The 19,924-nt window shown below is 36.9% G+C and overlaps 1 protein-coding gene across 1 annotated transcript in view; it reads left to right on the forward strand.

Annotated features, from left to right (window-relative positions):
- The window catches only part of MYO5B (myosin VB), a 582,592-nt gene that overhangs the window by 300,100 nt on the left and 262,568 nt on the right, over nucleotides 1-19,924 (forward strand). Inside the window, exons 6-7 of the mRNA XM_044681604.1 lie at nucleotides 3,822-3,965; nucleotides 12,727-12,808. Of these exons, the coding sequence (XP_044537539.1) occupies nucleotides 3,822-3,965; nucleotides 12,727-12,808 (226 nt within the window). The remainder of the gene's footprint in view (nucleotides 1-3,821; nucleotides 3,966-12,726; nucleotides 12,809-19,924) is intronic.

The raw sequence follows: 19,924 nt of genomic DNA on the forward strand, positions 1-19,924 counted from the left end.
GAGGTTGTTTATCTAGTTAGGTAAAGCAAGTAGTTTAGCCATTGGAAAGCTGATAATAATATTACAGACATTTATATAGTTTTATGTGAAGTTTTCAAAGATGTTTATAATTATTTCATTTGCTACTATATTAGGTATAACTACATATAATATTCACATTTTACAAAAAGAAAATGAGGCATTAGTGGGAGTTGCAGTAAATGAATCCTCTTCTACTTTGAATTAATAGGGTTTTTGGCATTGCCTAGTTTCCTTTAGGTCTCTGGAATGATGTGTCTCCTCTCGCAGTCTTGCCTTTGATCAATTTCTTGGCCTTGTAGATGCCTGTTTACTTCCTCCAGGAAGCCTTCCTTGAATAAATGGGCCCCACTAGACACATTTTTGCAACCCTTCCCATTAGTACATTATAAATAGCACATATAAGAATATTGCTGTGCTATAAGAAGTAATCAATATGATGAATGAAGAGAAGTATGAGAAAACTCATGTGAACTGACACAAAATGAAGTAAGCAGACCCAGGGACACAAAGCATACAATGATTATGACAATATAAATGGAAAGAACAAGAACATCAAAACTGATTGCTCTAAAAGTATAATAACCCAAAGAGAATAGGAAGGTACACACACACACACACACACACACACACACACAAACACTACAAATACTATTAGACTTCTTTCATACATAACCTAGCTTTGCTGATCTGTTTTTTCCCCGTGCCTTTATTCCTTGTTATGAGAGGCTGGGAAAAAGAAGGGAAGGAAATATATATTAGGAAATGTATATAATGTGTAAACAAGCAATATGAGCAAAAACTTACTTTAAAAATTAAATTACTGAATAATACCATTTAGCAATAGTTCAGATAGCACTTTATTATTTTTCCTTTACTTCTTGGGTGGATGCTGCCACCACCCCAGCTATACTAGGGAGAGAAGTAATTTACTAATATGTTTTTGTTGTTCCATGTGAGAAAATGTATGCAAATCACTTATCAAATATTCAAAAAATTAATATTTTATTTTTCTCAATTACATGTGAAAACTATTTTTAACATTAATTTAAAATATTTTGAGTTCCAAATTCTCTTCCCTTCTTACCCTGCCTCTCTCACACCCCCTCCCCTCTCTCTGATATGGCAAGTAATCTGGTATAGATTTTACTTGACTTAGCAAACTTTAAAGTGCTGTATGAATATGAGCAATTTGTTCATAGTGCAGTACTAAACACATATTAGCTATTCAGACATGGTTGAATGAATGCCTTGGTTTACACAAAAATAATAAGCAGCCTATTTCTTTAGAGCTATAATGTTTACAAAGTGCTTTCTATAAAAAAGATTATCTACCTACCAAATACTTCACAGAAGAGTATTGGATCAGAAAATTTAGAAATGGGACAGACTTTAATTTTTTCAGTAAAAAATATTACATTTTCTCTCAATTACATTTTCAAACAATTTTTAACATTTTGTTTTTTTTTATTTTGAGTTCAAAATTATTTCTCTCCCTTTTTCCTTTCTTCCCTCTGCTCCCCAAGACAGTAAGTAACCTAATATAGATTTAAAATGTATAATCATGTAAAACATTTTTCCATTTTAGTCAGTTTGTTTCACCTCATCTGTCCTCACAAGAGTTTTATTTTTTCCACCATCTCCCTCAATCCATCTTCCCTTCTATCAGTATCCCCACCACACACTTACCTTGTCCCCATTTCTACTTCCCTATAAGATAAGATAGATTTTTATATTGAACTGAGTATTTTTCCCTGGAAAAGATTTTAGAAATCAACTATTCCAACCTAATCATTTTTAAATTTTTTTTTAATTTTATCTCCTATTTCTCTCTTCCCCAGTGGGAAAAGGAAAACAAACAAACAAAACAAGAAAGTGTGTATAATCAGGCACAACTAATTATAGAATTGACTTTATTTTTTTTTAATCACACAAAAAAACTTTTTGCTTCAATCTGTATTCCAAGTCTTTCACTTCTAAGTTGGTAAGTGGATAGTACATTTCATCACACAACCCAGTCATTTTGTAGATGAGGAATAGAAGTTATATGGGTCTCCAAGTCACATGGTTAATAGGAGTACCAGTATTTGAATTCAGATCTTTTGACTCCAAAGTCAATGTTCTTCCTGTTATACCATGCTACCTTTCTTTTATGAGAGATAATTAATATCTCCTAGCTTCTTTTATATTTTATTCTTCAGTTATTTATGTTCAGTTATTAAGTTTACCTTGCAATATTTCTAAGAAATTTAAAAAAAACCTTATTTTCTGTCTTGGAAGCAATATTACATATTGGGTCCAAGGCAGAAGAGTGGTAAGGGCTAGGCAGTGGTGGTTATATGACTTGCCCAGGGTCACCCATCTAGGAAGTGTCTAAGACTAGATTTGAACCCAGGATCTCCTATCTCTAGGCCTGGCTCTCAGTCTATTGAGCCACCCAGCTGCCTCCTCTTCAAGGTCCTCAATAGGAAAATGGGGATAATAATTGCACATATCTCACAGAGTTTTTGTGAGAGTCAAATGAGATAATATATTTTTTAATATTTAGCACAATGCCTGCCACATAGGTGGTGCCATATAATTGTTTATTCCTTCCCTCCCCTCCCTTGGTGCTTAATAAAATGCTTGTTACTTTGATTTTGCATCTGTCTTCCCCAATACTTAGAGGGTGTGTTCTGCCTACAGTAGATACCTAACAAGTCTCTATTGAATAAATGGTAAATGAATTGAGTGAATTGGCATAATAATGCTTCTATTGTCTACCTTGTAAAAATAATAATAGCTGAGCACCCAAATAAAGGACAAAGTACTAGAAAATAAAGGTTCAAAATTGTTTCTAGATACTTTTGATAGATATTATCAAAGTATCTTCAGTGATAAATGAAGTGAAGCTCAAAGATGAACTTCCCTTCAGGACCAGATGCAAGGAATGCTAAAGAGGCTCTTGTTGTAGAAAATAAACTTTTTATTTAAATATATATAAAGGAAAAAGGATTTCTAATTCTAAGGGATTCAAACTCAACCCAAATAAACTCTCAGGTCCTGTAAGGAACCACTTCTCCTGTGGTTAACAGGCTACACTAATCCTCCCTGATCTAACTAACCAAATTTATACTATTTTAAATAAACCTAAACACTCTAACTCTTAACTCTGCCTTTAAGTTACAAAGATAACCAAGGCTAGCTGGTTGAGTCTCCACAAGAATCAAGTTAGACCTCTGAGCCTTAACAGACTCAGAGTTCAAACCAAAGTCCAGGTTTTGTTTGGTCTTTTCACAGTTTAACTGATCTATAGACAATAACAGATAAATGAATAGTGTTTCCCAAGTTAGAAAAGAAAACACTTCCACTCCTTCAAGTCTTTCACTCAGACAGAGATAGAGAGAGGCAAAGATGTCACCTTCTCCAGCCCTAAGAGAGAAAGCAGCTGCATATGGCTCTGTCGACTGCCAGAAGCCCCTCCTAGAATGCCACACCCAGTCAGTGTAACTGTCATAGAAATAATGGTTATAACTGCCACCAGTTGAAATTAACTCTCAGCTCTATTTGAAACTCCAATTCTTCCTCAAGCCTACTTCTCTACTTCTTATCTCTAAACTAATATAACAATACTTATTTTCTAATATCCTTATAACCTTCAACCATAGATAGGCTTGTGAAGGAGTTGGTATAGTGAAAAGAGCAATCTAAATGTAAGATGTTATTTATATTATTAGATGTTTCTAATATGGCATCCAACTCCAAAGACAGATAAGAATTATCTGTTTCTCTTTTTTAAAATGTTTTATCTTCTTTTCAAACAGGCCATTGGAAATGCTAAAACCACTCGAAATGACAACAGTAGTCGCTTCGGAAAGTACATCCAGATTGGATTTGATAAGAGGTACCACATCATTGGGGCCAACATGAGGACCTACCTGTTGGAAAAGTCCAGAGTTGTCTTTCAGGTGAGTATGGCCACTTAGGGCTTTTTCAGTGAGATCCTTTGCATATGGTTAGTCAATCAGGAGATATTTACTAAGAGACTGCTATATGCCTGGCTTGTGCTAGATGTTGGGATATAACAGAAAAATGAAACAATCCCAACTTAAAGGAGTTTGCAATATGTGGGGAGAAATATAGTTATATAAAAGCTATTATGAGCGTCTGCATTTCTCCCAACACACACATATATACACACATATATTATATATGGAAAGAGAGACAGAGAGAGAAAGAGAAAATAAACTATGATATTTAGGGCACATAGAGTGGAGTACATTTATTCAAGCAAGGTTTCTTGAAGGAAGTAAAGAGACTTGTCCAAGGTCAGGGAATGAATCAAATCCAGGAGTGAGAGAGGAGACTCATCATTCAGAGAACTAAAGAGAAATAGGAAATGCCATAAGCTCACTTGATTTAAGGTAGAAGCAGATTTATTCACTCCAACATTCATCAGTGTCTCGGATTCTTCATTTATAAAATGTGAATAATATTATTTACAATGTCATACCTAAGGCAGACTGATATTATACATGCACTTACACATGCAGAATAATTTCTTAGACTAGAGAGAAAAGTTTACTAGCAGCTGAGGTGATCAGAAAAGGTTTTTCCTAAGAAGTCTAGGTGGTTCAGTGGATAGAAAGCCAAGACCTGGAGATGAGAGGTCCTGGATTAAAATCTGGCCTCAGATATTTCCTAGATGTGTGATCCTGGGCAACTCACTTAATCCCAATTGCTTAGTTCTTACATCTCTTCAACCTTGGCATTGATCCACAGTATTGATTCTAAGACAAAAGGTAAAAGGTTTAGAAAAAGAAAATTCCTCTTCTATAGGAACTGTGTACTAAAGAAAACTAGAGCCTCTAAAAATGAGGAGGTTGAAGAGGAAATTAATTCCTAGAATGCAGGGCAGCCTGTAGAAACACATGGAAATAGAGATAGAATACTATGAATACATCTTAGGAAGTTAGACCAGTTTTCCTGCAGAGTAACATGAAATAAGAAGAGTTATGTGTACTGTACCTGAATGGGTGTTCTGGAGCCAAATTATGAAGGACTTAAAAGGCATACAGAAATTACTTATCTTTGATCTTAGAGATTATAGGAATCCACTGGAGATTTGTGAGCAGGCAAATGACTATGCTTTACAAATATCACTTTGGTAGCTATTTGGTCTATGAATTGGAGAAGGGAGTTCAAGTGGGTGATACTGTGGTAATCCAGACAGTAGGTCTTGAGAGGCTAAAATGGGGTAATAGCTATGCCAGTAGAGAAGAGAATAGATATCAGAGATTCTCTTTTTTATTATTTAAAATTTTTACTTTTAGTTTTCAATTTTCTTCCTCCCTCCACTCCTTCCTCCATTCATAAATAGAGGTAAGAAATATGATATCCATTATACTTATGAAGTTATTCAAAACACTTCAACATTATCCATATTGCCAAAGAGAAGCAAGAAAAAACAAATAAATTAAAACAATATGCTTCAGTCTATACTTAGAGTCCATCACTTTTCTCTCTGGTAGTGAATAGCAGTTTTGATCATGATGCCTTTGGAATTGCCATGGATCATTCTACTGATCAAAATAGCTAAGTCTTTCACAGGTGATTATTGTTATAATATTTCTGTTACTGTTGAGAGTATTTTCCTAATTCCATAGAAATATATTCTTAATTTAGAGTCTATGGACTTATTTTTTATTTGAAAATGTATTTCAGTATAATGGGTTTTGTTTATTATCATGTATCTTCCACACTTAACCACATTATTTTGAGGAGTCTCTGGGCTTTACCAGACTACCAAAGAGGAAAATATCACACACACACACACACACACACACACACACACACACACATATATATATATATATATATATTAAGAATCCCTCCACTGGAAATAATAAGCACACAATTTATAAATGGACTAGATATCAGGGAAGATGGAGAATGAGAGTCAAGCCTGAGGTCATAAACCTGGGTGACTGGAAGGATGTTGATGACCTAAAAAGAAATAGATATGTTAGGAAGAGAGGAAAGTGTGTAGAGAGTTCAAGAGGAGAAAAAAGTGAGTTCTTTTTTGATCTTTTGAGTTTGAGATATCAATGGGATATCCAATGAGAAAAGTCCCCTTCTGAAGAGGACCTGAAGCTCAGGAGAAAGGCTTGGACTGATTGGATAGATGTAGGAGTCATCTAAATAGAGATTATGACCAGTCCCAAAAGATTTAATGAGATAATTGAGAGAAGAGAACCTAGGACAGAGCTTTGGGATATATTGTGAGTTAGATGCCAGGACAAGGATCACCATTGGTATGGAGTAGGAAGAGACCCAGAGGCCATCTCATCCAATTCCCATCTTTGACAGATAAAAAAATAGAGGTCCAGTGAGGAGATGCAAATTTTCTAAGGCCATGTATATAGTAATTATCAAAGTTGGGAGATCCTCTGTTTCTAGAACTAGTTTTCTTCTCATTGTAAGTGAGACTCCAAGAAACATATGAATCTAATACTCTTTTCTCCTAAATTCTTGCTTTTTATTCTCATTCTTCCCTGGAAAAAAAGTTTTGTCAAGTTAGAAAAGTAAACTAAAACTTTTTTCTAGTCATTTTTTTCCATCAAGAATTCCCTCTTAGGCCTTTCTATCCCCAGAACTAATGTTTTATCCTTTACCCACGGAATGCCTTGGATTTGGGATGCTGGATTTGTTTGTAAGACTTCCTTCCTTCCTTCCTTCCTTCCTTCCTTCCTTCCTTCCTTCCTTCCTTCCTTCCTTCCTTCCTTCCTTCCTTCCTTCCTTCCTTCCTTTCTTTCTCCAATGTAGAGCTTTCAGCAATCAGGTATCCAGTGTTTGGGGGATGGAGGTTTCTGGCACCTCTGTCAGTCTGGCACATAATGTGTGCCAGTGGAATGGGAATCTGCTTCTGGCAGCAGAAATCCAGCTGGAGCTTCAGTCTGGACTGTTTCCGAATCCCCTGACTTGGCCCATAAACTTCTAGCTTTTCTGGGCAATGAACATGGCAGGGCTCAAACAACCAGATGGAGAACATGAAAGACCTTGTTCCTCTTTGGACTTTTGCCTAGCTCACCTCAGGCTTGAAGTTGGCAACTTTTATTTTCACTCATATTTGGGTTTCATTTCTTAGCAGCGTTCATGGCACATTGGTCATCATTGTTCACTTAATGTACGTTTTTACAGTGATTATTATGTGCTGTACTCTGGCTCCCATTTCCCTGCCTTTCTATTGTGGCACAATAGAGGAACTCTGAACTTGTAGTGCTAAATATTGAGTCACAAGGTCTGGGTTCATATCCCAGCTCAGACAATTTTCTCCAGCAAATTGCTTCAGTTCTCTAGATTTCAGTTTCCTAACTGCAAAACAATGAGTTTGGACTAAATGATTTCTCAACCCCTTTTCATGTGTGAGATAATTTTTATTACATACTTGACCACACTGCATTTTTCCTAATAAGATATAAAGAACATAACAATTCCCCTATATTCTGGCCTGATCCAAAACACCCCTGAAATTTGCAGACAACAGAGTTGTTAGGTAAACAAAGACATGATACAATGAAAAGAGCACTGGATCTAAAATCAGAAGCCTGGGTTCAAATCATACTTCTTATCTGAAAAATGGGGATAATAATAACAACTAACTCACAGGGGTGTTATAAGGTTCAAATAAGATAGTCATTCTTTGTAAAGTGCTCTGCATAGTGCCTGAGACATAGTAAGTGCTATATAAATGTTAGCTATTATTATTCCCATCATTACTTAACCTCTCTTGTTCTCAATTTGCCCTTTTATTAAATTAGAGTATTGGACTGGTTCCTTCTGGCTATAGATATATGATCCTGTCAAGGGTAGAACTTAGAGGTAGGAAATGAGTGAGAAGTAGGATACCTTTCCCAAGGTACTTTTTCAATGATAGCAATAGGGAGAGGGAGGAGGAAGAGCCAAGATAACAGCTTAGTAGCAGCAAAAGCTACAACCACTCTGACAATCCTTCCAAACCAAACTTGAAAAGAAAGGAGTGAGGGGGCTTTCCTGCTAAACACAACTTGAAAGGTAGGCAGAGAAAGTCAATTTTCACCAAATAAAGTGGAAAGAGAAGCAAAACTACATACTTGTGTGCTTGCTGACCTCTCTCTTCATCTGCTGTGCCAGGTTCTGAGACTTCTTTGGTCTCCCAAGATCATGGATACAGTAACAACAGACCACCCCATACCCACCCCTTGAAGTCTCAGGCCCTGGCACAACCTTGCAGTGAGTCTCAGAAGTCTATAGCACTTGGCCCTTTCAAGCCTGAGCTGAGGTGAAGAACTAGCCCCAGAGCAAAATAACTCACAGTGCAGAGCCCTGCAAGCCAGCAACAGAGAAGACAGAACCAGCAGCTTTCAGAATTCCCAGTCTGCAGGCAAAAAAGTCTAGGAAAATGAGCAAATAGCAAAAAGAAACACCTAATTTTAGAAAATTTCTGTGAAGACAAAGAGCAAAACAGAGTCAACAGGAGATGGTAAGATCCAAGCAACCACATGCAATGCTTCAAAGAAAAATAGAAATTGATCTCAAGCACTAGGAAAACTCAAAAAGGAATTAAAAAATCAAATAAGACAGGTTGTAGATAAATGGGGAAAAAGAAATAAAAGTAATGAAAAAAACAGCTTAAAAAGAAAAATTGATCAAGTTGGGGAAAAGACATAAAAATTCAATAAAGAAAAGAGTTTAAAAAAACAAAACAAAATGGACCTACTGGGAAAAAGAGGCCAAAAAAGATCAAATGAAGAAAAGAGTTCCATAAAAAAAAAGAAAGGACTAAATGGAAAAGGAGGATCAAAAGGTAATGGAAGAAATTCAGTCTTTAAAAATTAGAAGCAAATAGAAGCTAATGATGTCATAAGAAATCAAGAAATGATAAAACAAATTCAAAAGAATGGAAAAATAGAAGAAAATATGAAATATCTCACTGGAAAAAAAAACAACTGACCTAGAAAACAGATACAAGAGAGATAATTTAAGAATTATTGGACTTCCTGAAAGTCATGACCAAAAAAAAAGTCTAGACATCATATTAGAAGAAATTATCCAAGAAAGCTGCCCTGATATTCTTGAACAGGAGGATAAAATAGAAAATGAAAGAACCCACAGATCACCTTCTACAATAAATTCCCCAAAGACAATTCCCAGGAATGTTATAATCAAGTTCAAGTTCCCAGACCAAGGAGAAAATACTACAATCAGCCAGAAAGAAATAATTCAAATATCATTGACCCTCCCTCCCCCCCCCCCCCTGACCCAGTCAGTATTACACAGGATCTGGCAGCTTTCACATTGAAGGACAAGAAGGTTTGGAATATGATATTACAACCAAGCAAAGTTTACAACCAAGAATCACCTACTCATCAAAACTAACTATATTCTTTCATGGAAAAGAATGGTCATTTAACAAAATAGAAGATTTCCAAGCATTCCTGAAGAAAAGACCAGACTTAAACAGAAAATGTGATGTCCAAATACAAAATTCAAGAGAAATATAAAAAGGTAAATAAGAAAGAGGAAAAAAAATTAAGGGCTTCAGTAAGGTCAAAGATGGCCATGGGGGATGAGGTGAGGTCTAGCTATACAGTTGAACTTCACTGGGGGGACGAGTCAGAAGATCCCACCAAAGTATGAGAAATACACATATAACATGGCTGAGAAGTGGTATATAGCACATCCAGACAGGAAAACAGCTCTTCAGAGAGGTGTAATCAAAAAGGTATAATAATTTAGTAATTAGCATAGTAATTAGTAATTTTTATCTATGGGTAGAAAATAAAAAAATTTTAATTGCTTATTATTCTCTTAAAATCATATAGGATTTGTAATTTTGTCTCAATGCATATAAAATTTGCTTATGTGTATTATTATAGGTAGAATATAATACATATATATGTTTGCATGTTATGTGTGTCCAATATATCTATATTATATATAAATTACACATCAACACACATATATATACATATATATTTATATGTACATTCATTTATCACACACACATATGTATTTCACTTTATTCTAACTACCACCCTGTAAGGTACGTATTATTATTATCATCTCTATTTTACAAACAAAGAAAAAGACTGAAAAGTTAAATGACTTTGTCAGTGTCACATAGCTAGTAAGTGGTTGAGGCAGGATTGAAACTCAAGCCTTCTTAAACCCAAGTAATTGACCTTTTTACCTTTGATTCCCACCTTTAAACCAACTACATTCATGGCCAGGCACTTTAAAATGATAATGTAATGGCTAATTCCAATTCTACATCCTTTTCAGCTTCCTGTGTTTGGTTTTTTCCCCAGTTTTTGATATTCCAAAAATTTTTCTTGCCTTCTTTAAAGAAGTTATCAACTTAGTCACCTTTTGACTTTCCATAATACCTTGCTCCATATTGATACCTAGCATCTGATAAATTTTCAAAGAAGCATTTCTTTAGTTCAAGGTCTGTCTCTGGTTTTTAACACCGCTCCCTTTGCCTACCAGTGTTGCAAAGGAAATGATTTACTTCAGGGTTGGGTATAGAATGAGCACTTGATTCAACAACATTTATTAAAGCATTTACTATGGGCAAAGCTCTGAAGATGCAAGGACAAAAAACAATCCTTTCCCTCAAGAATCTTACTCTGTAATGGAATGGATATAATATGGTCACAGATAAAGAAATACAAGACAAATTAGGGATATACTGCTTTGATAAATGGAAGTACCAGGGAACATTTCACCTAGAAGGCAGCACCTGAGACTAGCCAAGAAAGACAAAGATTTCAAGAGGCAGAGGTGAGAAGGGATTGTATTCTGGACACAGGGCATTCATGGCTTGTGGGAATGAACAAAGATGCATGTTGAGTTTGAAGGAATAGTGTTAGTGTTCCATTTATCTGAAATCTGGGTTTAAGGAAAATCATATGAAATAAGACCTTGAAAAATAAATTGGAGCCAGTGAGGGCCTCAAGAACAGACTGAAGAGTGTGTCTTTTTATTCTATGAGTAATAAAGAACTACTGAAAGAATTTGAGTAAAGATGGGACCTGTAAGTTAGAAAGACTTTTTAGTAGCTGTATGCAGAGTGAAGTGAGGAAAGTGATTAAAAGCAGGGAGAACAATTAGGAGTCTATTGTAATAGTCTAGGAAGGACATGATGAAAGCCTAGATTAGAGTGATAGAGAAAAAAGAGAACATTTGAAAATGTTGTGAATAAAGATTTGGAAGAAATTGGATATATGGAGATGGAAGTTCAGTGAGTCAATTATCATTTATTAAGCCTCAAAATTATGCTAGTGATTGTGCTAAACACTGGAAATAAAGAAGTTTCTTCCCTCAAGGAATTCACAATCTAATGTGAGAGAGAGAAGGAAGAGAAGATAATTCCGAAGTTAAAAATCAGAATCACTAGGAAAGATGCTTGAGTCCTCAGCAGAAATAGGGAGGTTTGGTTGAAGGGTGGGTTATGAAAGAGTTTGAGATACCAGCTTCCAGAGAGATGTTCAGCAGGCTATTAATAATCCATTTTGAAATTTAGGAAAGAGATTAGAGCAAGCAATGCAAGCAGACAAGAAAGTGGGGAAAAGAAAGGCAGTCCAGGACATTGCTTAACCATGGATGGTTAAGGATGGAGCAAAGGAGAAGCAGCAGTCTGACACACAAGAGAAAAAGAGCAGTATCAGACAAGCCAGTGGAGGAGAATATATAAGAAGAGTCAGTCAAAGGTGTCAAAAGTTGCAGAAAAGTTAAGAATGATGAGACCAGGGTGAGAAAAACCAAACAACTTTAGCTTGAGCAGTTAAAGGATTTTTGGTAACATGGGAGAGCAGTGTGAATTGAGTTGTAGATTTGTAAGCCAGAGTAGATGGTGATGACAGCAGAGTCAGAGATAAAGAAGTTGAAGTAATTACACAATCTTACCTTTACTGTAGTCACTTTGGTCCCTTATTGCCTCAACATCTATGATTTCTTATGGCATCTGGGCTGCTATTCATTCATTCCTCCCTGGAAGACCCTTAGCTCCCTATTCCACCTCTCTAAATCCTATCTATCCTTTAAAGTCACCTTTATATCATAGAGTTTTCTATGATTACCCAAGCTGCAAATGACATTTTGCCTGCTTTGAACCCCTATAAATTTCTTAAAGCTTCTCCTTTGGCTCTTAACATAATCACTTCTCGTGTTTTTCTTTTATCTTCCCAGCCAAGAGAGATTAAAAGCCTATACCTCATACCATTTCATACCCAGTATCTTGCCCAAGGCAGTTTGTAAGAATTTATCATGTTGATTAACATGACCTTTTATTAAACAGCAGTCATGAACTCTTTAGAGCTGAGAATCACATTCATTTTATGCATAGTCATTTCAAGAGATCAGAGATGGAGAGCAGTGAGGTGGCTCAGTGGATTGAAAGCCAGACCTAGAGGTAGGAAGTTTTGGGTTCAAATTTAGCTTTAGACATTTCCTAACTGTGTGAACAGTTAGATAGAAGGTAAGAGTTTTTTAAAAGGGAGTCATGAATGGAAGATAGCTCCCTAATGTAAAATGGACAATCTGGGGCTGAAAGTGGAGAATGGCTGAGTATGAAGTGAAGGAGACTGTGTTCACCATTTGATACAATATTTGATACCATAGGTAAAGAAAGAACCTTGATTGTGGTTTCCCCTAAAACAGCTTAACTTTATTTTTTTTCTTTTTCAGGCAGATGAAGAAAGGAATTACCACATCTTCTATCAGCTCTGTGCAGCAGCCAGCCTTCCAGAGTTTAAGGAGCTTGCTCTCAGTAAGTAGCCTTCATACATATTGGGAACTCCAAGTGACTGCTATGACAGGCAGTACATTGATAGTACTTTTTATGTCTCAGACTACTATCGCCTATGTAGTAGTCAAGATGTCTAGCCTAGGGAGCAGCTAGGTGGCTCAGTGGATTGAGAGCCAGGCCTGGAGATGGGAGATCCTGGGTTCAAATGTGGCCTTAGAAAGTTTCTAGCTGTGTGGCCCTGGGCAAGTCATTGTCTAGCTTTTACCTCTCTTCTATCTTGAAATTAATACATAGTATTGATTCTAAGATGGAAGGTAAGGATTCAAAAATATATATTTCTAACCCATACAAAGACGTATAGTGGAAAGAGCACTGATTCTTGAGGACTTGGTTTCAAATGTTCCTGTGATGCTTATTCTATGACCTTGGACCCCTAGATCTTAATTTTCTTTTCTGTAAAATAAAGGGATCAGAAGAATTCTAACCTAACCCACCTCCTTACTGGGAGATGACAGACTAGAGAAGTAGACTGAGGTATATCTTTTTGACCATGACCAGTGTAAGAATTTGTTTTGCTTGGCTATTCATGCCATTATCAGCTTTTTTTCTTTTCTTTCTTGGAGGTAGGGAAGTGGGAAAAGAGAAATTAAATGCTTCGTAATTGATAAAAAATAATATATAAAAACAGGAGATTGGGCTAGATGGCCTCTAAAGTTGTTAGATGGGCCTCTGCCATTATTGAACTCTGTGACCTTGGGCAACTCATTTAGACTATGAGAGCTTCACTTGCCTCATTTCTAAACTGAGCATAACAGTAACTTTCCTCCCTATCTGTTACTGAGTGAGCACTTTTAATGGATTGCTCTGTGCAAGGTGCTACGTTTGGCCCTGGGAAAGTACAATCAAAAATAGGTCCATTATTGCCTGCAAAGAGCTTGCATATTGTTATGGGTAGATCATAGATTAGCAATAATGAAGTTAAGATAGGAAGCAGGCAGTGCAAAGCAAAACCCTTGGCTGGACCATGGACATTCTAATATGGAATGCAGGGAGGTTTGAGTGGAGAGAGTGAACTTCGCTGTACTGGAAGAAGTGTGGAGCTGTTATCCAGCCCAGTTGAACAAGCTCTGAATTTGGGGGACTGTGAAGGAGATAGGAGAGACAATCTAGTAAGATATCTCTCCTAGGTTGAGTGAAGGTTTCAAATCTGTAGTTGGTGGACAACTAGCAGATAGCCTTTCCTCCCTAGTGATTACTTGATTATTGGCTGAGCAAGGATTTGGTTCCCGTGTCCTGAATTCATCAAAGGATCAGCTTGGACCAGTGTTGTGAGAATCCCAATCTCCCAGCCCTCTCAAGCCTCAGCCAGGGTTGCCTGCCTGTCTGTACTTAGTATAGCCAGGAAGCCAGCAAAATCCTTAACATTCCATTGGCAGTTGGTGCTTCCCTGATAGTTAGAAATGACCTTTCCCTCTTGCCTTGCCTTAAAAGCATTAAAACCTTGTTTTATGCACTTCTTGTTATTGCTGCTCTAGACCAATAGAACCCACATTAAGTTATTTGTTATCTCTGGTTAGGTTTGGTGGGCAGTTAAACTGCCAACTGTCAGTTACCCAGCTTGGTGTGTTTCACTGTCACTACCCATTCCCCAGATCCTCTGTGTGGTTTATTCAGTGTATCTATTCAGTCCTTTCCCTGTGGGGTGTGGGTGTGACTCCTTTTGTGTTTATTCCCTGACTGGCTCCAGTCTGACCCACTTGCCTATTTCAATGTTGATGGTAGAAAAGAGCCATTGAGAATCACATAAGTGAGATGAAGGTGCTACATTGAATTCAAATGGTGAGTGTAGAAGACATCCCATTCTGGGCACTTGGAGGAATATTTCCTCACCAATTAAGCTTTGGAAATTGTTTTGATGGCAGCCTTCCAGTGAACATAGCCAATGGACTTTTGTTTAAGATATATTTTTTAAAAATCATTACCTTCTGTCTTAGAATAACTAGTAAGTATAGGTTCCAAGGCAGATGAGTGGTAAGGACTAGGCAATGGGGGTTAAGTGACTTGCCCAGGGTCACACAGATAGAAAGTGTCTGAGGCCATATTTGAACCCAGGATCTTCCATCTCTATACCTGGGTCTTTATCTACAGAGCCACTTAGCTGCCCCCTCCAGCGGGCTTTTCATACACACAGTCCCTCTCCTCTCCTCTCCTCTCCTCTCCTCTCTCCCTGTCTCTCTCAGACATATGTAGGTGAAGAGGACAGAAAGACAGAGAAGAAATAAAAAGAAGGGAAGGGGAGGAAAGAAAGAAAGAGAGAGGAGGAAAAGAGAAAATAAGTGAGTTGTGGCTTTTCCTAGGTGCTCGGTGAATCTCAATAAACATATCCATAAAACACAAATAGTGTCACTGAAGATAAAAGGCAAGCTTAGAGCAATGAATCCATAGAAGGATGAGCTTTAGTTGGAACAACAATGGCATCTGATCTATGCTGAGCATCTTGTAGCTATTTTGGATACTCATGCTCTGACAAACAGAGGGGAATAGAATCAACAGCAAAAAGTGTCTCTTTGCCTGGCCAGCAGGATGAATCATTGGGGGTGTTTGATTGACAAAAAATGAAAAACCAACACTTCAGAGGTGTCAGCATTTGGGGAGCAGTTTAGGGAAGCTTTCAGGTTTTACTTCCACAGACAGATTAAGAGCCAGAATGACAAATACAATTCCCCAAACCTAAGACTAAGATTTGTTTTTCCAGGATTTTCCCCTTCTCAGGTGAGTTTTATCAAGTACTACTGCCCAGCTACTTACTAGTGATCACTGAAAACACACTATTCAGGTGTGAAGGACCAAAAGTCTTTTTCAGTTTTTTCAGTTATGTCCAATTCTTCACGACCCCATGTGCGGTTTTCTTGGCAAAGATACTGGAGTGATTTGCCATTTCCTTCTCCATCTCATTCCACAGAGGAGGAAACTGTAACAAACAGAGTTAAGTTATCTTCCCCAGGGTCACACAGCTAGGAAGTGTCTGAGGCCAGATTTGAACTTGGGGAAATAAGTCTTCTTGACTCCAGGCCTGCCATTCTATCCACTTGCCACCTAGCTGTCCCTAAAAGATTTAAGAACTACCTTTTTAAAAAAATTAAGTTTATGCTTTTGTAATGTTGACTTCAAATCATAATTCAGTATAGGTGGATGGGATTTTATTTGTCAAGCATCCATCCAGTCTCTCCCTCTCTCAATTCCATCTTCCACATAGCTTCCAAATTGCTATTCCTAAAGCAGACCTGACCATATCACTTGCCTATTCAGGCTCCCTATTACCTCTATGATAAAATATAAACTTCTCCATTGACCTTCATAATCTGATTCCAAATTGTTTCTCCAGGATAAGTCCATGTAACATCATATACTCTGCCTTCAAGTCATCCTAGTCTACCTGCTGTTCCTACTATATAACATTCATTTATTGCCTTCATGTTTTTGCCCAGACTTCCCCCCATAGTCTCCCTCCTCATCTGTCCAATAGGAAACCTTAACTACTTTCAAAGATTAGATCGAGTCCATCTTCAACAGGTCTTTCTTCATCTCTTAGTTGCTACTTCCACTGCTTAAAGTCATTTTATGTATATCTATCTATCTATCTATGTATATATATATATACACATACATATGTATATATATAATAAAATATACCTCTTATTATTATATATTTTATTATATATACATATTATATATCTTGTTATATAGCTTATTATATATACATCTTGTGTTACTATATATCTTGTTATTATATATTTTGTTATTTTATATATACAGTGGTACTTTGACACAAAAGTTTAATTAGTTCCATGTCCAAGTTTGTAACTCAATTTCCTTGTGTGTCAAATCAAACTTCCCCATTTAAATTAATGAAAGTGCAATTAATCCATGCTGGCCCCCCAAAAAACATGTGAATTTTTTATTTTATATGCTCTTAAGTGTGAAAATGTACTTTATAAATAACAAATAAATATATAGATAATAAGAAAGAATGTAAAGAAATAAACTTGCTTATGAAATGTTATTTACCTTCAAGGTTAGGCAAAGATTCTGACAGAGAAAGTTTTCATTTCATGTGCTATCGCTTAACATTACTTACTCTCTACACATGCAATGCTACATTTAAATGCAAAATTGACCTTACACATTACTTATGATATGTAACTTTATTGCTAAACTTAATTGCTATTTTTTTACTTTACTTGATTATCATTTTCTTCATTGAATTTTGGCTATTTTGTCACACTTTCCTTGATTTCACTTGGAGGCTGTTTCAACAAAAACCTTTCCAAGGAAGTTTGTTTCTTCCTCCCTTTCAGAACATTTTGATAATGTGTGAAACAAGTGTTGTCACACAGTTCCAACTCATGACCTGTTGCAACTTTTTCTGGGTGTCTTTTTTCAATAAACTGTTTAATTTTTCCCCAAATCTTCAACATTTCCTTATTCACTCTTATACTGATTATCTCATCTACCTCTGGCTCTTTCCACCAGTGGAAACTCATAATTCAAATATCTGCTCATGACTTACAGCAAAAAATCCTGATCATGACTGCTCATATCTCAAATTGTTTGTGATGTAAGGTGCTTGTGATTCAAGGTACCACTGTATATATATCTTGTACATTTCATGTATTTATTATCCAGGAACATGTATTCTCCCCTCATCCTAAAATGCTCCTTGAAATTTGGGACTATCTCATTGAAGAATTTGTTTCCCCAGCATCTAGTGCATACTTGACATATTTGTTGTTGTTCAGTCATTTTCAGTTGTGTCTGACTCTTTATGACTCCATTTGGAATTCGCTTGGCAGAGGTACTGGAGTAGTTTTCCATTTTTTTTTCTCCAGCTCCTTTTACAGATACGAAACTGAGGCAAACAGGGTTAAGTGACTTGCTCAGGGTCACAGAGCTAGGAAATGTCTGAGGTTAGATTTGAACTCTGGAAGCAGTCTTCCTGACTCTAGGCCCAGGGCTCTATCCATTTGTATCACCCACCTGCCCTTGCTTGAAACGTTATGAGCATTTGATAAATGATTGTTGATTGACTGATTAGGACAAGAGAGTTCTTGGATAGAGCTGAATGAGGAAGAGAGGTGTTTTAGTCCACTGGCCTCTCTCTTTTCTATCTGCTCAAATCTTCCCATCCTATAAGATCCAGATCAAGTCTCACTTTCTCTCTGAAGCTTTCTTGAACTCCAGGCTATGGTAACTTCCCTCTCCTGGGCCTTCCTATAGCACTCAGTATTATGTGCAGCACAATTTAGCATTTGTTTCTTAATTGTTTTGCATTCTCTTCATTCATGCCTATTTAACTTTTTAAACAAATATTTACTAAGTACAAATATGTATGGAATGGGTCTACTACCTACTAGATGCAATGTGGGGATAAGATGAGCTTGATATTTGTAAAATATTTGGCAAATTTTAAAGCATTTTAGAAATGCTGATGATGATCATTATTATTGTGGAACAAGTATTTATCAAGTACCTACTATGTTTCATGCACTGTGCTAAGTGCTTTACAAATATTCTTCCACTTAATCATCATCTTTCTTTTTTCAACCCTCACCTTTGTAGTACAGAGAGAGGGGTCATTACAGTTTTTTTCAAGCTTTGGCTGAGTTCTGAAATCAGTTAGGAGTTTAGAATCTTGAGGGAGAGAGGACAGTTGGTTTGGAAATCTCATGGAGAGAAAGCCAGACCAGCTGAGCTGCTTCCTTTGCCTATCTGAAGAATTGAAATTTAGCCTAGTTTTGGAATACTTATTTAAGAAATTGTTAGTTTAGATAAACCCTTTGTATCTTCATACCCTACCTCATTTCCTACCTCCTTCCCTTACCTTAAATGTCTGTGGAGTGAATAAGGAGAGTAAATTAGAGAGTAATTCAAATCTGTGAGGGGTTTAACTATCATTTGGCAGTATCTTATCTAGAAAAGTTAGTTAGTCATCATTTATTCCCTTTAGACATCAAGAGCACCTTGACAGCTGAGCTAAGGCAGGACCTTTCTCAGACTCCATCTCTGCCTCCCTTCCCCCACCTGAGGTTTCTTTAAACAACTGTTAGGGCTTCCTCAATCCACTTTTCCTGACAAATCAACCTTATAAGACAATAAACCCTTTTGTGTTTCAATAGACCTGTTAGTTACTTTGTCAGTTAATTAATAAGAGAGGGAAGAAGAGGGAAAGAACCAACATATACTCTGGGCTTGAAGGGAAGCCCGAGTATCCATCTTGAAGGAAGGTGTAACTTCCTGTGAAATTAACTAAAGCCTGTAGTTAATTTCAGGTCAGTCTATTTCCCTCAGTTTGTCTTTAGTCTAAGTCCTACTCTATAAACCCTGCTGTTCTTTGCCTGTTTAGATTAATTCCTCTCCCCGAAAATCTTTGTTACCTTTAGTGCTATACTCCCTGAATTCAGCCCATATTATATCCTGAATCTCCCTATTCCAGCCTACCTGCAACCCATATTACTTACCTAGCAAGTCCCTGACAACCTCCCTTCAAAATCCCCTTTTACCATACACCTTTCCTCAAATTATCCTCATTATACCTTCCATCTTAGTATCAATACCGTGTATTGGTTTCAAGGCAGAAGAGTGGTAAGGGCTAGGCAATGGGAGTTAAGTGACTTAGCCAGGGCCACACAGCTAGGCAGTGTCTGAGGCCAGATTTGAACTGAGGACCTTCCTTCTCTAGACCTGGCTTTCAATCCACTGAGCCACCTAGCTCCCTGCTGCCTCTTTTTTAAAAGGTCATTGATAAAATTTTCAGTTTCAAATGATGGTTGGAAGAGCTTTCTTTTCTGTGTCTTCAGTGGCCACAGCTGGAGCACCTGCAGGGACAATTGCTAGGCCACATCTCCATGGGGGCTATCTACCCAGATGATGGGCAAGAAGAGATGGAAGCACTGCTATTTCCAAAGCTCTTTTTCTCTGTCAATAACAATAACAAAAAGAATAAATGAATAATGATAACAGTATTTATATAGTGCTTTAAGATTTGCAAAACATTATATGATAAACATATCAGAAAATGCAAAATAAAGTGCTGTTTGAAGCCTTGGAGGAAGGTTATTAACAACACATTCTCATCAG

Source organism: Gracilinanus agilis, chromosome 1, assembly GCF_016433145.1.
Source record: "Gracilinanus agilis isolate LMUSP501 chromosome 1, AgileGrace, whole genome shotgun sequence".
Classification (NCBI taxonomy): domain Eukaryota; kingdom Metazoa; phylum Chordata; class Mammalia; order Didelphimorphia; family Didelphidae; genus Gracilinanus; species Gracilinanus agilis.